This window comes from Ursus maritimus, unplaced genomic scaffold, assembly GCF_017311325.1.
Source record: "Ursus maritimus isolate PB19 unplaced genomic scaffold, ASM1731132v1 scaffold_23, whole genome shotgun sequence".
NCBI classification, from domain to species: Eukaryota; Metazoa; Chordata; class Mammalia; order Carnivora; family Ursidae; genus Ursus; species Ursus maritimus.
The window spans coordinates 29,826,642-29,847,742 of NW_024424786.1; the positions used below are offsets into that span (position 1 = coordinate 29,826,642).

General features: G+C 54.1%; 1 protein-coding gene across 1 annotated transcript in view; it reads left to right on the top strand.

Annotated features, from left to right (window-relative positions):
• Positions 1–19,916, top strand: part of CREB3L1 (cAMP responsive element binding protein 3 like 1) — a 35,078-nt gene extending 15,162 nt beyond the window's left edge. Inside the window, exons 2-12 of the mRNA XM_040639012.1 lie at positions 3,634–3,862; positions 6,895–7,079; positions 10,121–10,199; positions 11,959–12,116; positions 12,815–12,964; positions 13,117–13,175; positions 13,367–13,435; positions 15,337–15,436; positions 16,362–16,488; positions 18,766–19,033; positions 19,217–19,916. Of these exons, the coding sequence (XP_040494946.1) occupies positions 3,634–3,862; positions 6,895–7,079; positions 10,121–10,199; positions 11,959–12,116; positions 12,815–12,964; positions 13,117–13,175; positions 13,367–13,435; positions 15,337–15,436; positions 16,362–16,488; positions 18,766–19,033; positions 19,217–19,253 (1,461 nt within the window). The 3' untranslated portion in view covers positions 19,254–19,916. The remainder of the gene's footprint in view (positions 1–3,633; positions 3,863–6,894; positions 7,080–10,120; positions 10,200–11,958; positions 12,117–12,814; positions 12,965–13,116; positions 13,176–13,366; positions 13,436–15,336; positions 15,437–16,361; positions 16,489–18,765; positions 19,034–19,216) is intronic.
• Positions 19,917–21,101: the final 1,185 nt, after the last annotated feature.

The window sequence follows — 21,101 nt, forward strand, 5'->3', positions numbered from 1 at the left end:
CGCGGGCGCGCGGGCGTGCGAGCAGGAGAGTCCGAGACCTCTCCGAGAGAGAGAGAGAGAGAGAGAGAGAGAGAGAGAGAGAGAGAGAGAGAGAGGAGCCGGGGCCGACTGCGCGTGGCCTCCGAGAAGGAGCTTATATTGGCATGACTGTAGGAAAAAGTCTTTAACGAGGAGGGAAACAAATCATAATATTTCCTTCTCTGGCTTCCCATCCCGGTTGCCTGGCAAGGCACCCCAGAACGCTCACCACCCCGGTAGAACCCTATCCCGCTCTGAACGTTGACGCACGACTCCCTGCCATTTATAGATTACCCCCCCCCTTCCTCCCCTGGGGCAATAATTCACTTCGGATAGTCTTGAAACCTCAGCTTTTAGCCTGTGAACTGGAGGTAGAGCTGGGTGTGGTTGGGGGTGGGGGGAACGCGGGCATGCTGGAGCTAAGTAGGCCTGAGATCCCTAGAGTGGGCTTTCCAAGGTAGCGGGAGGGTGGGTGCTGTGGAAGAAGTGAGAGGACAACAAGGAGAAGGTGACCCCCCCCCATTCCTGTGCAGTTTCAGAGCTTCAGAGGACCCCTCCCTAAACATCAACTCCCTGTGTGACCCTGGGTAGGTGGCTTTCCCTCTCTGGACCTCAGTTTCTTCTTTAGGAAATGGGGTGGGGGTAGGGAGTGAGGACCATGGGCTTTCTTAGGTGTCTTCTGTCTCTCATGTGATGATATAAACCAACCATAAGTGAGCTGCTTTGAGAAGCCAGGCACCAGATAGAAATAAGGCTACAAAGCTCTCTGAAGGGAGTCCCTTCTGGCATGCTCCCACAAGCAGGAGGTTGGCCTGGAGCTGATGAGACATGCCCACCATTGCCACCAGTGGTCCAACCAGCACACAAGGAAGCCCTGAGCAAAGAGGACCGGGTTTTCTGAGTGTCCTCCACCCCCACCCTGCCTGCCCCTTGGCCGCCCTCCCCTTCCACTTGGCTCCCACCCTCTGGAAGCTCCATCCTGCTGGGCCTTGGCTGCTGTTTCCAGCAGGTGGGGGCTGCTCACAAAAGGGGGCCAGCTGAGCTCCCTGAGCAGGTTTCTGTGGGCACCCCGAAAGGGGTCTCTGAGAAGGACCTGGCTCATCTGCCTGGAGTTAAGGCCTTCAGGGACCCCAGCCCAGACTGGAGGAAACATTTCTCCTCTCCCAGGCCCCAGGAAAGGGCTTGGCAAACCCTTATCGCCTGAGAAGCAGCTGCTGGAGGAATACCTTAGTGGCTGACTCACTGCCCTCCCTTCCTTACAACCCCCTCCCACTGGGCCCCACACCAGGCCTCTGAGAGACCCTGTGAGAGAGGGCAGGGGCAAAGCTCCCCCAGCTGGGCTGGCCCAGGCCCTGCGGAGGGTGTAGCTAGCACCGTCCTGCCTGGGGCTGGATGGATGGTTGGGGGGGGGGGTACCCTGTAAATGGCCTTAGTGTGGGATCATAGTTATTCTTAGAGATGTGTTTAGTACTGGTATCTCCTGGTACTGCCTCACCCCGGGCACTGATGAACAATTGACATAATGATGGCATTGCCCTCTGGGGTGCAAGGCCATGTCCCTCCACCAATAGTTATCATGGGCCAGGTGCTAGGATCCAGCAGGTGAATGAGATACAGACCCTGCCTCAGGGAGTTTTCAGCCTGGCAAGCAGGCAATTCTTGCATGGAGGAATGTCTGCTACAGTGGGGAAGGACTGGGCAATGAGGGGTTGTGGACACTTCTCTGTTATACTTGGCTTCCCTGGGCCTCAGTTTCCCTATCTGTCAAATGCAGATATGCAGCTTCCTTATCTCATCAGGTAATCATGAGGATTAACAAATCATGCATATGAAAGCACTTTGGGAGGTTAAAATCACAGTAAAAATGTAGGGTAGATAAGTCTGGCAAACTGGGAAAAGGGGAAAGAGTACCTGAGTCAATGGGCTTCTGCATTTTTTTTTGTCCTTGATTCTTCATTCTTCAGCTCAGCTCAGGCCCAGAGTTTTGCAGTTTTCATACTAATAATGGCTAACAACCATTGAGTACTCACTACATACGAGGCACCATTCTGCTACATGAATTAATGGGTGTGTGTTCTACGTATAAGTGGTATTTGTACTTCACTCATTTTACACTGATAATCCTAGAAGGTGAGTATTAAGCACCTAACAGATATTTGATCTTCATGACAACACTGTGAAAGAGGAACTATTATTTCCCCTCTGCAGATAGGGAAACTGAGGCATGGAGAAGTGAAATAATCTGAAGCTTAGTCTCAGAGGGCTTGCCTGTTCACCCCTTCGGGACTGGGGCAGGCTTTGAGTGTGCCATGCCAGAAAGGGCCAACAGCTGCAGACCTCGACCCCAGAAGCCAGTCACTAACCACTCACCAGGCTGGACTCCAGGACCTGAAGCAACCCCCCTCCCACATCTCTTCCAACCCACCAGCAAATGCATTCAGTCAGTAAATAATGAACAGCAGTACATTTCCTTACATGTGTATCATTCTTTAGAGAGAAAAAAATAAGCACCTACTGTATACCAGCCACCAGGTGCTTTATTAATAATAATAAGAGACAATGTGTGTTGAGTAATTATTATGTACCCAGGGCCATCCTCACAATAATCCTGACAGAAACTGTTATCATCCGCACTGTACAAAAGAGGAAATGAAGCAGAGAGAGGTTAATTAACTTTCCCAAGATCTCAGAGATGAATATTTTTCAGACTTTTTTGTTTCTAAGAAATGTATTTGATTCATTACCGAGTCCATACACACACACACACACACACACACACACACACACACACAAACACACACACACAGCTGGGACAAGAACCTCACCAGGTATTTAGTTTCACTATGTGAAGTGCAGTCTGGTATTTTCTACTCTTATTTTTCTGTTTTATTTTCTCTTAAATCCTGGTTGTGACCTACTGGATGGATTTCACAACCCGTTAAATGAGTCACCGACCCACAGTTTCATCAGCACTGAGTCATAGCTAGAAGTATCAAGGCCAGGATTCGAACCCAAGTAACACGGCTTCAGAGCCGAATCTCTTGGCATAAAGACCGTCTTGGAAAGCAGAGAGTCTGGAAGCACGAGGACAGGCGGGGACTGTGTTAATGAGGGGAGCGGAAGCCTTGATAATCCCATCACTTTGCACTCCAGCAAAAGATACCAAAGTCACCAATATTGCCTTTGGGATGCAAACTTGCTGGCACAGACACTCTTTAGTCTTCCCATGAAGTAGGGCGGACGGAGAAACAGGCTCAGGCGGGCTGAGCGATGGAACCAAGGTCACAGAGCCAGAATGAGAGAGCCCAGTCTTCTGTCACCTGGTCTGGGGATGCTATTGCTCACCTGGAGGATAATGACAGTGAGGCTGGAGATGGCAGCAGGGGTGGAGGGAGAGGTGCTGGTGACAGCAGTGACGGTCATAATAGAAATAATAGTGGGTCCTGGGGATATGGGTGGTGGCGATGGTGGTGGCATTAATGAGGCCGGGAAGAATAATGGAGCGGTTGCAGTGACGGTGGTGGTGGTGGCAGGCCTGGGAGCCCCCACCACAGCAGCATCTGCGCCCCTTTCCCAAGCTCAGCTGACGCGCCCATCCCCCTCCTCCTTCCCTAGCACTTCCCGGAGCACCTGGACCACTTTGCGGAGAACATGGAGGACTTCTCCAACGATCTGTTCAGCAGCTTCTTTGATGACCCCGTGCTGGACGAGAAGAGCCCTCTACTGGACATGGAACTGGACTCCCCCACACCAGGCATCCAGGCTGAGCACAGCTACTCCCTGAGTGGTGACTCGGCGCCTCAGAGTCCCCTTGTGCCCATCAAGATGGAGGACACCACCCAAGGTAAGAAAGGGCAGGGGACCCAGGACAGCACAGACCCAGAAAGCCCAGGAGGGGAGGAAGCTTTTGATGGAACGGGGGGGGGGCACTGCAGGCTGAGACGCCCAGGGGCTCCCAGAGGAGTCACCCACAAACACCTCTCAGAGGAGTGCTGCCTCCTGCCCTTTTGTTCTGTCTCATATCAAACCCGTATGGACACTGCTCACCAGGGGGTCTTACTGACTTAGATCAGTGGTGTGCGAAGGGTGGTTCCTGACCGATGGCATCACCTGGGAACTTGTTAGAAACGCAGATTCTCAGCCTCATGCAGACAGGCTGGATCAGAAACCCTGGGGGTAGGGCCTAGCCTTCCAGGTGATCCTGATGCATGCTTGGGCTGGAGAACCACTGACGCAGAAGAGACAGTGGGGGGCAACTAAACCATAAATGTGGACAAGTTTCTGAGACTCCGAACCTTGCCACCTCCTCATACTGCACTGTCCTCTGAAATGCTACCTGGGACAGATGCCTGCACCCTAGTTTTATTCCCGAAGGTGGGGTTCTCTGAAGCTCCCCTCCAACCAACCCCCCCCCACACACCTTTTAAGCAAAGGACCATTTGAGTCTCTCCTCTCTGGTAAACAACAGACTCCAGATCACACCCCACCTAGAAATGGTCCTTTTGGGTGTTTTCTCAAAAACAGGTGGTCTTGACCCTGTCACATTTGTCTAGGTGATCATGGACACCTCTCAACCTCTCTAAAGCCTCAGTTTCCTCATCTACAAATGGGAATAACAGTAACTATGTCTGTAGTACTGTCTGGTTTACAAAGTACCTTCGTGTTAATTGTCTCATTGACTTCCCACTACTCACGGGTGCGGTAGGAAATCAATCACTTTTATCATAATCCCCATTTGTCTGATCAGAAAAATGAGGCTTCAGGAAAGCCAAGTTGTTTAGGTCACACACACAGTAAAATGCTTGGTAGGGACTAGGGAGCAAGCAAGCCCCTTGGTGCTAAACCTCACACCCTTGCCACCACCACTGGACCCGCAGCCTGGAGGGTACTGGGTGTGGACCCAGACAGGCTTCGCTGTGTGTCCTCATGCCACCTCCAGCTGCAGTGTGATCTGGAGCAAGTTGCTTCAGCTCCCTGGGCCTCTGTTTCCTCAGTTATAAAATGAAGATAATATATGTGTCATAAGAATTCTAGCCAGGATTTTCAAATCTATACATAAATACCCAGTTTAGTGCCCAGCATGTAATATATAAGAAGAATTAGTGGCTCTTTTCATGGTGCATATAAAAGTCCTGTCAATACTATAGTGGCTAGCACAATGAACAGCATTTTTAATTCCTCTTTCTCTTCAGAGGACAGTGGTCTTGAATGAGTTTCTTAATATTCTCGTCTACCAAATGGGGAGAATAATGGTGCCTGCCCCATAGGATTATTGGGAGGGATAAAAGAATTCATATGTAGCGGGGGCTGAGGGCCTCACTCAGCTCAAGCAGTGTGTGCTGCTTAAAAGGGTCTTTGAGATTCTCCAGGGGCAGAGATAGGCCTCTGCACCGCCCCCCCCCCACCCCTGTGAGGGCAGGGATAGCATCCCTCCAGGGCCGTGGCTGCAGAGGTCTTAGCTTCCCTGCAGGCCCTGGCTTCTCAGCCAAACCTCTGGAAGTCATGTCAGCACATCCTCAGGCCTCACCCTGGGCAGGGGCCGCATGTGGGGTGGACCCCCTTCATCCACCCCCTCTAGGCCAGCCCAGCAACTCCTCGGCCACCCCAAGTCTATTTTTAGAGCAATTTGTCTGTGGGCCCTTTGCAGGGGCAGCTTCCCGGAGGCCGGACAGCTGGCCCTGTAATTTGGGAAGATTGTGGGTGTTCCTGGAGCCCTGGGGCAGCCTGTGGCCCAGAGCTGGGGCACTCAGGCTCCCAGCAGGGTGGGGCCTAGTCTCTGAGGTGGGACCAGGCACCACTGACCCCCTCTCTCTACCCACAGCAGGCCCCAAAGGCCAGAGCCCCCTGGCCTTTCCCTTGCACGTTGGCTGCCTAGACCCCCGCCTCACCTCACCACTGCCTGGGGCTTGCAGGGCTGACTTGGGGTGCAGGACTGTAGGCACCCAACAGGAAAAGAAGTGATGCCTGCCAGCCCTGTGGCCCAGGTGAGGCAGGAGCCTCATTAGGAGGGCAGGAAGTGGGCACTGCTGCCCTGGGAAACTCGGACATCACACCTCACCGCCCACATACCTTCCCCACCCCCACCTCCTCACCTCCCCCCATCCTGTCACCAGGTTCTGTGGATTCGCCCCTCTAAATTTGTCTCCAGTACGTCCCTTCCTCTCTATCCCCACTGTCACTTCCTTTGCTCAGGCTTCATCTTCTCTCACTGGACTATGTCACCAGCCTCCTGCAAGTCTCCCCGCCTCCATCTTGCCTGCAGTCAGGCCCTTCTCCACATGCATGCACCGTGATTTTTTTTCGACATTACAGATCTGAGCGTGGTTAAAACCCTTCAGTGCTTCCCCATTACCTTTAGGACAAACTCACAGCAGTGAGCCCAGCCTCCCAGGCCACACTACCCCTGCTGGCCTCTCTGGGCTCACCTTCCCTTTCCCTTTCCATTCCAGCTGCACTCAACTGCTTGCGACTCTCACTAGGTCCCCAGCGCCTAGCACGGGGCTCAGCAAATGTTCACTGAAGAGCAATCGTTGTGTGAACGGTAGCTAGCATTTACTGAGCATTGACTTCTTATCAGGCACTTTTGCAGATGAAGAAGCTAAGGCTCAGAGAGGTTTAGCAACTTACCTAAGGTCACACAGCCGGTCAGGACGGGTCCAGATCTGTTGTCCACATCTGCTCTGTGAGCTGCTAAGTAAAGTAGATGCCCCACTTCTTCTGGCCCCTGCCTACCTGCCAAGCGCTCCTCTCTGCCCTTGCCTGCCTGTACCCCAGCATCTCTCTTCAGCCCAGTCTAGAGCAGCTCCCAGAGGGAGGAGGGTGGCAGAGCCCTCTGCTCACGGAGTCCCCTGAGCCTGGTCCTGCCCCCTTCCCCAGACGTGGAACACGGAGCATGGGTGCTGGGACACAAACTGTGCTCCGTCATGGTGAAGCAGGAGCAGAGCCCGGAGCTGCCCGTGGACCCTCTGGCCGCCTCTTCAGCCATGGCCGCTGCTGCCGCCATGGCCACCACTCCGCTGCTGGGCCTCAGCCCCCTGTCCAGGCTGCCTGTCCCCCACCAGGTGAGCCTGGGGACTGTTTCCAGGGGCTGGCGGAGGGAGGCCGGGTGGTGGGTCTCTGTGGGAAGAGGCTGCCAAAGTCCTGTGTAGCCCGGGGCTGTGTGAACTGGGAGCAGTGTGACCCTCGGGGCTGGACCAGGCCTCTGCCTACCCCTTGGGCTGCCCCCTCACCATCCTAGGATGGGAACAAACCGTAGTACCCTCGGAGGAAGCTGGGGCCCCTCACTGTGCGCAGAGGGAAGCTGACAGGGACCCGGGCAGAGCTGGGAGTTGGGGGCCCGGTGCAGGGTCTCAGAGCCGGAGAGAGCACAGGTCAGATAGCTCTCTCAAAGTGTCGGGATTTTTAAAAAGAAAGACCAAAGCGAGAATACAACAGCTGTGCTATATTTCAGTTGTATATGTTCGTGAGATCAATACTTTTTACCTCATACGCTCAGGCCACCCCCCCCCACCGCCCACCATGATACTCAGGTAACAGCATCCAACTCTAGATCTAACAGCTGAAGAGCCTCCTGGGAATGAGAGGCCCAGACTCCGGGCCCTGCCTGGGTCCCAGCTCAGCCCTCATTTGTGCTCTGGGCATGTTGCCTTCTCTTTCTTCCTCAGCTTTCTTATCTGTAAAATGGGAGCCTGAACTGCCTCTAAGGGGCTTCACACCCTGAGTCTACAATATCAGGGCCGTCTTCAAATCCCTGGATTCAGGGTTTGACCGCCTCTGCCCCCTGCTGGCCACACGTCTCATCTGATCAAAATGTATGTGGCCAAAGGCCAAGATCAGCCCCTCGGTACCCGCCCCCCCACTGACCCAGAGGACCAGGGTCAGCTGCAAAGGTGGAAGATCTTTTGTGACCATATCCAAGACTGGCTCAGCGACTCCTCAGGCCTCACCAGAGAGCAGGGGAAGGTGCGGCAGCAGCAGCAACAGTCAGAGTCTTCGGAGATCGGGCACATGCCTCAGAGAAGGAAATTGAGGCTCAAGGAGCTAAGCGGCTTACCCAGATCACACAGTCAGAAATAATGAGCTGCAGGGCACCTGGGTGGCTCAGTCAGTTAAGCATCCCACTCTCGATTTCGGCTCAGGTCATGATCTCGGAGTTGTGAGATCAAGCCTGTTTAAGATTCTCTCTCTCCGTTTCTCTCTTTCTGCCCCTCCCCCACCTCTCCCCCCTCAAAACAAACAAACAAGCAAAAACACCCGCACACACAGAAATAATGAACTGCATTCCAAACTTGGCCTCCAAGCCCCAGAAGCCCACACTTCCCACTCTAGTGAAACCACGTTTCCCTCATGGAAGGCACAGGAACTAGAAGTTGGCATTGTCAGTAATGGGCTGTGTGACCCACCCTTCTGCATCACAGTACCTTCTCTGTCACTTGAGGGCTGAGCTAGGATGTAGACCAGAGAGTCTCCAAGGTCCCTGCCAACTGGAACCTTCTGTGATTCTTACTCATCTGCCTACATTGGTGATTCTGTGTCCCACCCACAATATCATGGCCTCTCTTTGCTGGCTGTGGACCCAGAGGGGAGACTCGGCCCTGAACGCCAGCACCCAGTAACACAGCGCCTTCCACAGAGAGAACACCACTTAGATGCATGTCGGTAATCATGGGTGGGAAGCCATGCGTGTTCTTTTTTTTTTAATTCAGTTAATTAACATATATCATTAGTTTCAGAGGTAGAGTTCAGTTGTGTATAACACCCAGTGCTCATGACATCACGTGCCCTCCTTAATGCCTGTCACTCGGTTACCCCATCCCCTCACCCCTCTCCCCTCCAGCAACCCTCAGTTTGTTTCCTATGGTTAAGAGTCTCTTATGGTTTGTCTCCCTCTCTGATTTCGTTTTGTCTTATTTTTCCCTCCCTTCCCCTATGCTCCTCTGTTTTGTTTCTTAAGTTCCACATATGAGTGATATCATATGATAATTGTCTTTCTCTGATTGACTTATTCTGCTTAACATCATACCCTCTAGTTCCAGCCACATCATTGCAAATGATAAGATTTCATTTTTGATGGCTGAGTAATATTCCATTGTGTATATCTACCACATCTTCTTTAGCCATTCATCTGTCGTTGGACATCTGGGTTCTTTCCGTAGTTTGGCTATTGTGGACATTGGTGCTATAAACATTGGGGTGCAGGTACCCCTTCAGATCACTACATTTGTATCTTTGGGCATGTTCTTGATGTCCTTTCTGGAACAGCAAGTTAGAATACAAAGAAATAGGAGTGCATGTTTGTTTAAAACATAAATCTAGCTCTGTCAGTCCTTTGTGATACAACCCATCAGGGACTCCTTATTGTTTCAAACTTTTTTGTCTGGTCCCTTTCTACCTTCTGCGAATCCTACAAGCACCCCCACCCCACCCCCTAGCCAGGCCTTCTGGTCTTATTTCCTACCACCCCTTCCTGACACATACCCCTACACTCTCGATACCCTGAATACTCGCAGTTTCCAGATCTGGCCATGCTCTCTAGCCTCTGTGCCCTTGCAGATGCTTTTCCTCTGCTTCGAATTCCTTTCCTGTCACTTACCACCTGCCCTGTCCTTTATCTGGAATATTCCTATTTATACTTCAGGACTCCTTTCAAAGTTCAGCTGTGTAGAGAGCTCACCCTGCGCCCACCAGTTAAGGCCTTCTTCACCTGTGCTACTGTTATCCGTCACTGAACAGTATAATGTGCCAGACATGACTTGCCCCTTGGCAGCCCACATCCCAAGGCCTGTGATGGTCAGCACAGAGCAGCCTCCACCAAGAAGATGGCTTTGGCCTTGGAGGCCACAAGAAGCCCTCTTTCTCCAAGCTGAAGGTCTAAACTACACTAACTACTTAGCCATCATTCTCTTCTCTTAGGTCTGACTTGGCTTCTCGAAGCCTGAGAACTTGCCTCTTCTCCCTCTGCGCTGTGCCCAGAACCCTGAGTCCAGCCACCTCCTTAATTGTGCAGAGCAGACTGCCAGACTCAGGGAGGGTAGGAGGTTGAATGGCATGGTGGGGACAGCCCCAAGGGCAGCTGATGGAACTGGACCTGTCTCTTCCTCAGGCCCCAGGAGAGATGACGCAGCCGCCAGTGATCAAAGCAGAGCCCCAGGAGGTGACTCAGTTCCTCAAAGTGACACCAGGTAAGTGTGTCCAGAGAAGAACTCTTCCTCTCTAGTCATGGTCAGACAGTATCCCAGCTCCCTTGTCTCAGCCCACTCATCTCCCTCAACAGCCCCCATCTCTCCCCAGAATATCCTTTTCTCCATGCCCTGCACACTTTCCATCCTTCCAGCCCCTTCTTACCCAGTCTACAACTGTCATCTCTGTTATTGACACCCTCACCCTGTTAGCTAATCCCCCTCCCGTCATTCACTAATGGAAGCCCACTCTATAGCCACCCATCCATCCATCCATGCATCTATCCACCCATTTATCCATCCATCCATCCATCCATCCATCTATCCATCCATCCATCCATCCAATAAGAGTTCATTTGGCATGTCTGGGGAAGCAGAGAAGACAGTTCCTGTACCCAAGTAGATCACAGAGTAGTGAGGGCCAATTTCATAGCAGCCATATGGATTAGAGATGGCAGATTCCCCAGGAGGCCTTGGAAGCACATCCCCAGATCTGACAGAGAAGGGAACAGAGGAAACTTCTTGGATTGGCCAGAAGGAGAATAGCTAACTGAATCTTTCCAACCCTACCCCATTAATTCATCAAACATTCATTAAGCATCTACTATGCATCAGGTCCTGGGCTGAGTAGCACAAGGTTTAGAAAGATGAATAAGACCCAAGCTTCTCCCTCACATTGCTCACTCCCTCAGAGAGAAGATTCACAGAAGGTAGAAAGGGGCCATCGTGAAAACATATCACCTTGTAGAGAGCCCTTCAATCTGCAAAGCATCTTCACATACATGAGCTCCTTGCGTCCTCACGGCTTCCAGCAATCAGTTCACTCCCTTTCAACAGGGAAGTAAGGCTGGGAGGGGTTAATTAATATGACTGTAGGTCACACACTTGGGGCACGTGACAGCAGAACTTGAACTCAGGCTCCCTGACTCTGCGTTCCAGGCTCTTTACATCATGGCGTCCTTATGAGGCAAATCGAAGTCCATGGAGGGAGAGAGGACTCATGCAGGGGGCAGTTTGGGGTGGAGTCTGGAAGGAGGTGGCTGTTCCTTCTGAGCCTCAGCCCACTCTGCATGATCTGGGCATTCTGTGCTGTCCTGCAAGCTCTCCCTGCAGCTAGGCTCTCGGTCCTCCTCGTGGCTCTGCCCAGGTTGTTCCCTGACCACCTGCAGCCTGTCAGTCTTCCTGATGCTCTGGCCACAGAGCAGCAGCGGGGGAGCGGGGGGAGGCTGGGGACCACAGGGCTCCTGGCTGGTCTGCTGAAAGCCCAGTGCCTGCTGTCCTGTCCCGCTTGAGCTGGAAGTGGAATCCCCGGGATTGCTGTGGCTAGATGTTTGGCAGTGGGAAAAAGGAAGTGACAGAGGCTGTTGGCTTGCCCAGCCTCATTCCCATGGGTCTGGCTGTGGGCATGCTCCAGTCACCTCTGGGGTTACCAAGCTGGAGGCTCCCAGGGCCTGGACCCTGTGAAGTCAGGGAGAGGGGAGGGACTTCAAGAATCCAGCCTCCTCCGTGATAGCCACACCAAGGACCAGGCTTAAAGGAGCCAGGCCTCTGTGGCATCGAGGAAGGGTTGGCACTCAGGAATCTACTTCTGGGATGTCAGCTCGTCTTTGTGACCTGGCAGAGGGCCTTCTGATGGCACAGCTGGTCAAGGCCCCACTATTCCGTCCCCCACCATGTCAGGGCTGGCCGACCTCTGATGTCCCCCAAGAGGTGGGACGCAACCCTGCTAACCTGGATTCCCCCCTCCCCCCGCTCTCCCCAGAGGACCTGGTGCAGATGCCTCTGACGCCCCCCAGCAGCCACGGCAGCGACAGTGACGGCTCCCAGAGTCCCCGCTCTCTGCCCCCCTCCAGCCCTGTCCGGCCCATGGCCCGCTCCTCCACGGCCATCTCCACCTCCCCCCTTCTCACCGCCCCTCACGTAAGCAGCTGGGGGTGGGCTGACCCTAGAGGCAAGGGACTGAGTTAGTCCATCCTACACATGACTAGCGAGGAAGGGTCTGGGAGCCCCAAGCCTGAGGATCCCCATCCCCGTCAGAACTCAGAGAGGTGCCTACCCGGCAAATGGGAGTGAGAAGCTTTTAACCCTGTTTGGGGTAGAGAGGAAACAGGTAGAGAGGTCCAAGAGGCCTGCCAAACCCCCACTGTTGCAGACCCGGGACTAGCACTTGACATTGCTGACCTCCAGGGGGATGGCCCAGGCTGCCTCCAAGGAGCACTTCTTGGGGAGCGGTACTCAGGAGGCCCCAGATCGCCCCGGGGAGCATGGAGCTAGGCCCCGAGTCCTGCATGGAGCCTCCCAAGGGAAGACTGTAGGGGTCTGGTGGGGGGTGCTGTTTAGGGGCTGGTCCAGACAAGTAAGATTTGAGGCTGTGGATTCCAGGATGGGATCTAGGGGACCCCCCACCCTGCAGTAATATACCGAGGGCCTAACATGCTGGGCTCCCAGCACTGTTGACACGTTAGTGGATTTAATTCAGATCCACCCTTTTTCAAATTAGGAAACCGAGGCTAAGAGAGTTGAATGCCTTCCCCAAGTGACACAAAGAGTAAATGGCAGAGCTTGAATTTGAACCCATGGCTGTGTGGTTCCTAACCATCATGTCCTACTTCCCACAGAAATTACAGGGGACATCAGGGCCACTGCTCCTGACAGAGGAGGAGAAACGCACCCTGATTGCTGAGGGCTACCCCATCCCCACGAAACTCCCCCTCACCAAAGCTGAAGAAAAGGCCTTAAAGAGGGTCCGGAGAAAAATCAAGAATAAGGTAAAGCATGAGCTGGACCTTGGCCCTGCCCTAGGGCTTCCTTGGTGGGTGGGAGCCTCTGCTCCCCTGGTGATGCCAGCCCTAAAATTAAGGGCCCCCCAGAAATGGCTGTGTGGCTGTGGTAACCCCTGTTTTGGGGCCTCCCCATCTAGATCTCGGCCCAGGAGAGCCGCCGTAAGAAGAAGGAGTACGTGGAATGTCTAGAAAAGAAGTAAGCATCCTGGGCAGGGCGGCGGGCCTGGGACCCACTCCCTAGTCTGCCCCGCTCGCCAGTGCTCTCTCAGAGGGCACCGGAGCAGGGGGCTCGAGGAGTGGGGTGCCTCAGGGAGCAGTGGACGGGGCAGGGGGGCAGCAGTGAGTCTGGGGCCGGCTCCTGAGCCTGCATCTGCTTGGCCCCCTCAGGGTGGAGACGTTTACATCAGAGAACAACGAACTGTGGAAGAAGGTAGAGACCCTGGAGAATGCCAACAGGTGGGTGGTGCCACCTGCATCCCCCCCACCCCTGTCCTTCGGCGGCCAGGGCCCGGCTCTGGCATAGCTCTGCGAGGCAGGAGACAGGAGGGGTGACTGAGTTCAGGATGACAGGAACCCCAGAAACAGGAACCCTGCAGCCTGGGACCCCTGACTCCCCATCCTTCTTCATCCGCGCATGGCTCTAGACACCTGACAGGGCAGGGGAGCCGCCTAAATGAGTTGGTGTAGGACGGTGGCTTTCAAAGCGGAATTCCCCAGACCAGCAGCAGTGGCGCCTGGGAATGTCGGAAAGGCTGATTTTCAGACCGGGAGCCAGGCCTACTGAATCAGGAAGCCCCCCGGGGAGGGCTCGGCAATCTTTGTTTTAATAAGCCCTCCAGGTGATTTGGACGTACCCTAACGTTAGAACCCCTGGCCTGAGTGGGCGCTTGCTGCTCAGAGCTCTTCTCCCCAAAAAACAGCATCAGCACCACCTGGGGGCTTGTAAGACCTGCAGGATCTCGGGACTCCCCCGCCCCCCACACACCCCTTTCAGAATCCATTTCAACAGGCGATTCACATGCACAGTTCCCTTTGAGAAAGCTCAGTATGGGGCCAACACGGCAGCACCTCAGCACCTCGAAACTCCCTAAAGTCACCGCCTGGGGTGTTTGTTTGTTTGTTTTATCCCACTCTGACAGTTTTATGATTCTGGGAAAACTGTTAAACTTCTCTGGTCCCCAGTTGCTTTGTCTAAATGGGGGTGATAGAAACTCTATCTCACAGGATTCTTGTGAAGATTCGATGAGACGGTGCCGGTGAAGGGCCCAGCACTGTGCTTGGCATTTAAGAATGCTCAGTTCACATTAGCTTTTCTTCTCTCTCTCTCTCTTTTTTTTTTTTTTTTTTTTTTTTTTTTTTTTGGTGGTTATTCTGAATTCCTGATAGTGCCTAGCCATGAGCCCAGAGTAGGTCTCTAATAATTATTTGCTGGGGTAAATTAAAATGACAAGAGACAACAGCTGGTAGTAGCAGGTGCTCAACAGAAGGCTTTTTCCTTCTTTCCTTCCTTCTCCCCCAGCTTCTCCAGCAGGATCCAGCCACTCCCCCGATTGACCTGGAGAATGCCCCCACTCAGGGAAGGGGGGCGGGAGCCCATACCCCTCACCCCTCTACCTCTGGCCCAGATTCCTTTCTGGCCCAAAATAGGGCCAGGCCCTTGGAGCTATTTCGCCACCTGCTGTACATTCTGGTAACTGCAACCCCACTGCCCCGCGAGGTGGAGGAAAGAGACCACGGGTTAAACTGTTGTGGGCCCAGCATGGGCTGAGGACCCCCTGAGTGTGCCCAGAGGACCCCGCATTGGGTGGGACCCGGTCCTTGCCCTCAGGGAGCCCACAGTTAGTGAAAGAGACGACAGGGAAATCCACGAACAGAAACGAGGTGCTACAGGTGCTGTGATAAAAGCAACAGTGAAAAATTAACCAAAATGGTAGCTGCTATTTACTGGACCCTCACTGCACACCAGACAGCTGCTGGACATGGCCTTTCTGTCAGCTCTGGGAGTCGTGGGGTGCAAAGGAAGGAAGGTCAGTGTAGCTGTGGCTGTCAAGGTGAAGAAAAAGGTGACCTCAGCCCAGGTGGGCAGACCTTCCTCCCAGCCCCACTTTGGCCAGGAACATCACAGGAACCCCTGAGCCCCCATAGTGTGACCCAGCTATTCACCACAAGGCAGGCCCCAGCTTCCCCAAGCCACACCACAGAGGAGCCAAACGGTGACTTTTTCTGTCTTGACCAAAACGGGCACCTGGTGTGGAAGCCAAGTGTGGAGCCAGCCCAGGTGCTCCCCGGGAGAGCACCAGGAGGCAGAGATGCCTGCTGGGGCAGAGCCTGCCGGGTGACCACTGTGCCCTCCTCAGGACCCTGCTCCAGCAGCTGCAGAAACTCCAGACTCTGGTCACCAACAAGATCTCAAGACCTTACAAGATGGCCGCCACCCAGACTGGGACCTGCCTCATGGTAGGTGCTGTTCCTCTCACCACAGGGCCACATGAGGACAAGTCCCCCAGGCTGGCTTTCTAGGAAGGCAGGCAGAGCTTTGAGGGATTGACCACATCACCAGGGTACACCATCCTAGTGCCTGGTGAGCTGGCTCCTGAAGACCTCAGCCTCCTTCACCAAGCCCATGGAGCCTTCTAGAACATGACCTTCCCTGACCAATTCTAACACAATGTGGATGTGTAGTGACTCACATGAACCCAGCTAGGGAATAGCAGGGCAAATCCCTTGAGGAGGTAGCTTCTATACCCTGGGGGTGAAAGGGCCTAGGGAGACACAAGGTTGGGAGACACTTGGTTCTTTCTTTCTGGAATGAATAGTGAGGAGAAGGCTGAGCAGATCTCTAGAAATCCAGAAGAATGTGCAGGGTGTGGTTCAGGCATCTGCAGGTCCCTCTTCCACACTGTCCTGGAAATGTGCGGCCTGCTGCCTCCTGGCTAATCACTCCCCGGGCCCTCTGAGAGCCTCGTGCTGTCAGGTGGCAGGCACGATGTGGGCTGGGCTTAGTTCAGGCTGTGTGACTCTTAGCTCCTCCTGCTGAGAATCTGGTGTGATGCTCTGTCCCCCCCAGACCCCCACCTACTCCTTTCTCCGTCTCCTGGTTCCCCCACCTTATAGGTGATAACCGTGTTGACCACTTCCCTCTTTTTCTAGCACTGTCTGTGGTGGCCCCCCACCACAATGGGCTGAGATGGCCTGAGCAGCCTCTCCACCTTCTCCAAAAAGGGCGGAAGACCACGCATCTAGGGGGTGGACTGGTCTGGGCGCTGCTTTCTTGGAAAACCACTGAGATTTTTATACCTGTTGGTTTTGGGGGGAGAAGGATTGGGGTGGCCAGGATTGTGCCCGCCCCACCTGGTCTGACCACCACTCTCTCCACTCCCAGGTGGCAGCCTTGTGCTTCGTTCTGGTGCTGGGCTCCCTCGTGCCCTGCCTCCCTGAGTTCTCCTCCAGCTCCCAGACTGTGAAGGAAGACCCCATGGCCACAGACAGCGTGTACACAGCCAGTCAGAGTGAGTGCCCTGAGCCAGGCTAACTTCTCGCGGTCCCAACTTCTGGGCATAAGCCAGCTACAAGAGAGGAGCGGGGTTCTGGCGACATCTCATTTGACCTCCTCATTTTGTAGATGGAGAAACTGAGGCCCCCAAAGGGTCTATGATTTATTCAACGTTAGTTGTGGAATTGGGACTACAGTGCAGGCTCACCCAAGAGTGGCCTGTTGGGGGGGGAGTTAGGGGACAGCAAGAATGTTCCCACCCTACCCGCCCCCTTCCACCCCCCATGAATTATGGTGCCAGTGGTTACAGGGCATCTGCTAGGAACAATTAGTATTTCAGGACTGGGATAGCACATGCGTTTCGGTTCGAGCGCACTTTCCAGTCAGATGGTGGCGGCTGACGCACTGTGTTAAGGCGTGCCGGGACCCACCGGTGATGTCGAGCACGGGCAGAGAAGGGGCGGCGGTGCTGGGGGCTCAGATAGTTACCATCCCATGGGAGACTGACTGTGAGGTACAGTGCTGAAGCACATGGGGCTTCGGAGTTAGTCCCACCTGCCATTGCCGCTTGCTAACTGCATGACCTTGGGCACCTGTCTTGAGCTCCCTAAGCTTTCGTGTCTTCAACAGAAACACAGAAGTTACAGTTGCACTCCCCGGCATGGTTGTTGTCACAACTAAATGGCACGGGGCATGCACACTCTTGACACAGGGTCTGGTACACAGCAGGCACTTACCCAATGAGCACATCCCCTCCTCTTTTGAAGACCTCACCAGAGGAGAGAAAAGATACGCTAGGCAGGTGGCAAGGGGAGAACTGGTAGAGGGTGCAGCAAAGAATAGTATGGATTTCCAGAAGCAGAACGTATTTCGGGTAGACCTGCAGAAGAACTTCCTAACTGCTCATCATCTACCAGGAACAAATTATCTGGCAGGGCAGGAGGAAGAAGAGGAAACAGATGGGGGTCAGAGAGGGAGGAGACGGGGAGGAGTAGGATTCAAGAAGGAGGAATAGGCAGGGAGAATGTGCTAGACCAGCAGGGCCTTGAAAGGAGGAAGGGGTGGGGAGGGTTAGGGGAAGAGGAAGTGGAGGTGGCGAGCGAAAACCACTCCCTGGACAGTGTGGCCTGAGAAGAGACAGGACAGTCGCTGAGGGAGGTGGGCCATGGGGGCCTGAGGGCCCGAGAGTCACATATCCACTTTCCAAGGCCACTTTCCAGAGTGGGTATTTGGAGGTAGAGGAAGCCGGAGGAGAGGAAGAGAGGGAAGTGGGGGGTAGGGGCCAGCGCGGAGGAACAAAGCCGGAGTCCGAGGGAATGAATGAGCCCATTGGGGTGAGTGCAGTGGGTTGCAGGCCCTATGTGTGGATCTGTGATAGGAAGTGGCTTCTGGAGCTGGCTGGCTTTCAGGGCTGGTGCATTGCTCAACGGCAGGGAGTGCCTTTCACACACACTCTCAGGTCAGGGCCTGAGGGCCCGGAAGGTGGTGGCGGATCCTGGAGCCAAGCAGCCCTGGGTTTGCCTCTCGCTTCCAGCATAGGCCAAAATACCTGATAAGCCGGGACCTTAGTTACCTGTTCTGTGAAACAGGGCTAAAAATATCTCCTTTCCAGGAGTTTCTGTGAGATGCTCGTGGTTTGATATACAGGTCAAAGGGCTTTGCACAATGCCTGGCACAGAGCAGATAGCCGACAAACGTGTTTTCTTTTTCTTCATTTTCCTGAAAGGCACACTAGGGCCCGGGATGAGGAAGAGGGTGCCTGGGTGACTCAGGGGGGTTAAGCCTCTGCCTAGCTCCCCTTGCCCCCCTGCTGGCCCTGCTCAGCAGGAAGTCTGCTTCTCCATACACCCCCCCCCCCAATTCGTGTTCTCTCTCAAATAATAATAAATTCTTCCCCAAAAAATAGGGGGAAGACATTGATTCAAGGTCTCAGAGAAAGGGAATAGTAGAGATCGGATTAGAACCCAGTTCTCAGATGCCCCACCCTGGTACCCTCTGCTTAGGAAGAACTACTTTCTCGGGGTGCTTACGAAACACAGTTTCAATCACTTCGCCTGTACGGTCTCATCAAACCACATCTACAAGAGGTCGGCCCTAGTACCCCTATTTTACGGATGAGCAAACTGAGGCTTAGGAAGGCTAAAGCAAAGGCCTGACTCGCTGGAGGTCGTACCAATGGGCGATGTTAGAGCTGGGGTTCAGGCTCTGGCCCTCGTCCTTCACTACCGGGCCAGGAAGGTGGCTGGGAGCGGGGAGCCTCGGCACGGAGGCTCACCCTGAGCTCTCTGTCCAGTGCCCTCCCGGAGCCTCCTGTTCTACGACGAGGGGGCAGGCTCGTGGGAGGATGGCCGCAGTGCCCTGCTGCCTGTGGAGCCCCCAGATGGCTGGGAAATCAAGCCGGGGGGGCCGGCCGAGCCTCGGCCCCAGGACCACCTGCAGCATGACCACCTGGACAGCAGTCATGAGACCACCAAGTACCTGAGTGAGGCCTGGCCAAAAGACGTCGGTGGAAACGGCACCAGCCCCGACTTCTCTCACCCCAAGGAGTGGTTCCGTGAGAGGTAGGTGGGTGGCCCCTTCCCTTCCCGGGGCCCCACACTCCACCCATGCTCTGCTGGGGCCCTTGGTCCCCATGTCACAGGCCTCCCCAAGGCCCCCTCCCACCCACATGCTGATCCAGCGCGCAGAGGGGTGAGAGGGTCCTCAATGGACATACTCACCCCAGACTTCTGTTCTCTCTCCAGGGATCTGGGCCCCAATACCACCATCAAACTCTCCTAGACTGCGCCAAGACCCAGGACACGGGATGTACCCTCTGGCACCCAGAAGAGCGGTTGTCTTGCTCTCTAACCCGGATCCAGCTCGCCCCCCTGCCCCCTGGGCTCCCGTCCCAGGAGAAAGGGTTCCACTTCTCCCCAGCCCTTCTTTGCCCCACTCTTTACCAGGGCCTCTCCTTTCCCCACCACATTTGGACTGTTCCCTTGGGCCGACCACTCTGTTCTCTCCCCTCCCTTCACAGCCATCCGTCCTTCTCAGATAAACCACTCACTGGGCTAACCCCCTCCTCTCTCACAATGACCAACACGACCACTGCCTCCATGCCCCCCCTCAAACACACCCATCAACACACCGACATACCCCCCAACCCCCGCCCCACTGTACAGAGACCAAGAACAGAAATTGTTTGTAAATAATGAACCTTATTTTTTATTATTGCCAATCCCCTAAGATATTGTATTTTACAAGTCTCCATCCTCCTTTCACCCCTCCCTTGTTTTATATTTTATGAAGTTAGTGCGGGCTTTGCTGTTCCCTGGCCCTCACCTGGCCTCCCCCTGCCGCTGCCCAAGCCGCTGGGCCTTTTTAATTGCCAAACTGCTTCCTCCATCAGCTCAGCACATGCTTTAAGAAGGCAAAAGTAAAAAAAAAAAAAAAGATGCAGCATCAATTCCTGACTTTGTGCCTTTCTTCATGGGGGGGCGGGGACAAGAACTGAGAGATGGGGAGGGAGAGGGGGAAGTTTATCTTACATTCCACCAGGGGCATGGGCGTGTGAGAGGGCAGATTCACACTAGATGGTCAAAGGATTCTGTGGTAATCACCACCCCCCACCCCCCCAGGCTCCTCCTCCGACTGCTGACTCTGGAGGCAGAGGGGCCTATCAGCCACAGTCTTGGCCTTTGGGGATGAGAACTGCTATTACCAACACTTACTGTGGACCAGACTCCGTGCAGGCCACTTTCCATGCTGTACCCAATTTGGTCCTCCTGAGACCCTGCCAGCACTGCAGCTCATGTGTTCTCTGCCTCAGCTGGGTCAAAGGTGCAGACTCCACCGTGGGACCGCCACTCCCTAGCTCTGTGTGGTAGGCAGAATTCTAACACGGCCTCCAAGTTTCGGCCCCCACTCTCCTTCCCCTCTGCTCCCCCCCATACACACCTGTCAAATCCCCTCCCCCAGAGTATGCAGGAGACCTGTAAATATAAGGGGATGCCACTCTCATAATTAGGTGACCTTTTATGGGAAAAGTAAAGAGATTTTGCAGGTGTAATTAAGGTCCCAAGTCAACCGATTTGTGGTTCATCAAAAGGGAGCTGATCCTTGGTGGGCCTGGCTTAATCAGGTGAAATCCATTTTTAAAAGGGACTGAGTTTTTCCTGAAGAGAAAGAGTCTCCTGTTGGCCTTGAAGCAAACAGCCATGTGTGAACTGCATGGAGGGGGTGGCCTCCAGGGGCTGAGGGCCTCAGGGCCAGAGTGGCAAGGCACTGAATTCCACCAACAACTTCAACATGCCTCACCTCCACTCCCGAGGAGATCCCCACAGGGCCAACTAGGCTGTGCTGACTATGAACCATGGAAAGTGAGATCATCCATATGTCATGTTAGGCTGCCATGTTCGTGGCACTTTGTTACGCAGCACGGGAAAGTAGGATACTATGTAACCTGAATCTCTTGAGCCTCCATTTCTCCATTCATAAAAGGAGGACCTAACACCCAAGGCATGAGGAGGTTGTAGGGATTCAACAAGGTAAATTATGTAAGGTGCTTAGAACAGGGCCCGGCCTGTGGTGACTCCAAGAAAGATTAGCTGTGCATTTATAGGCAATATCAATCAGCACGCTAAGAGC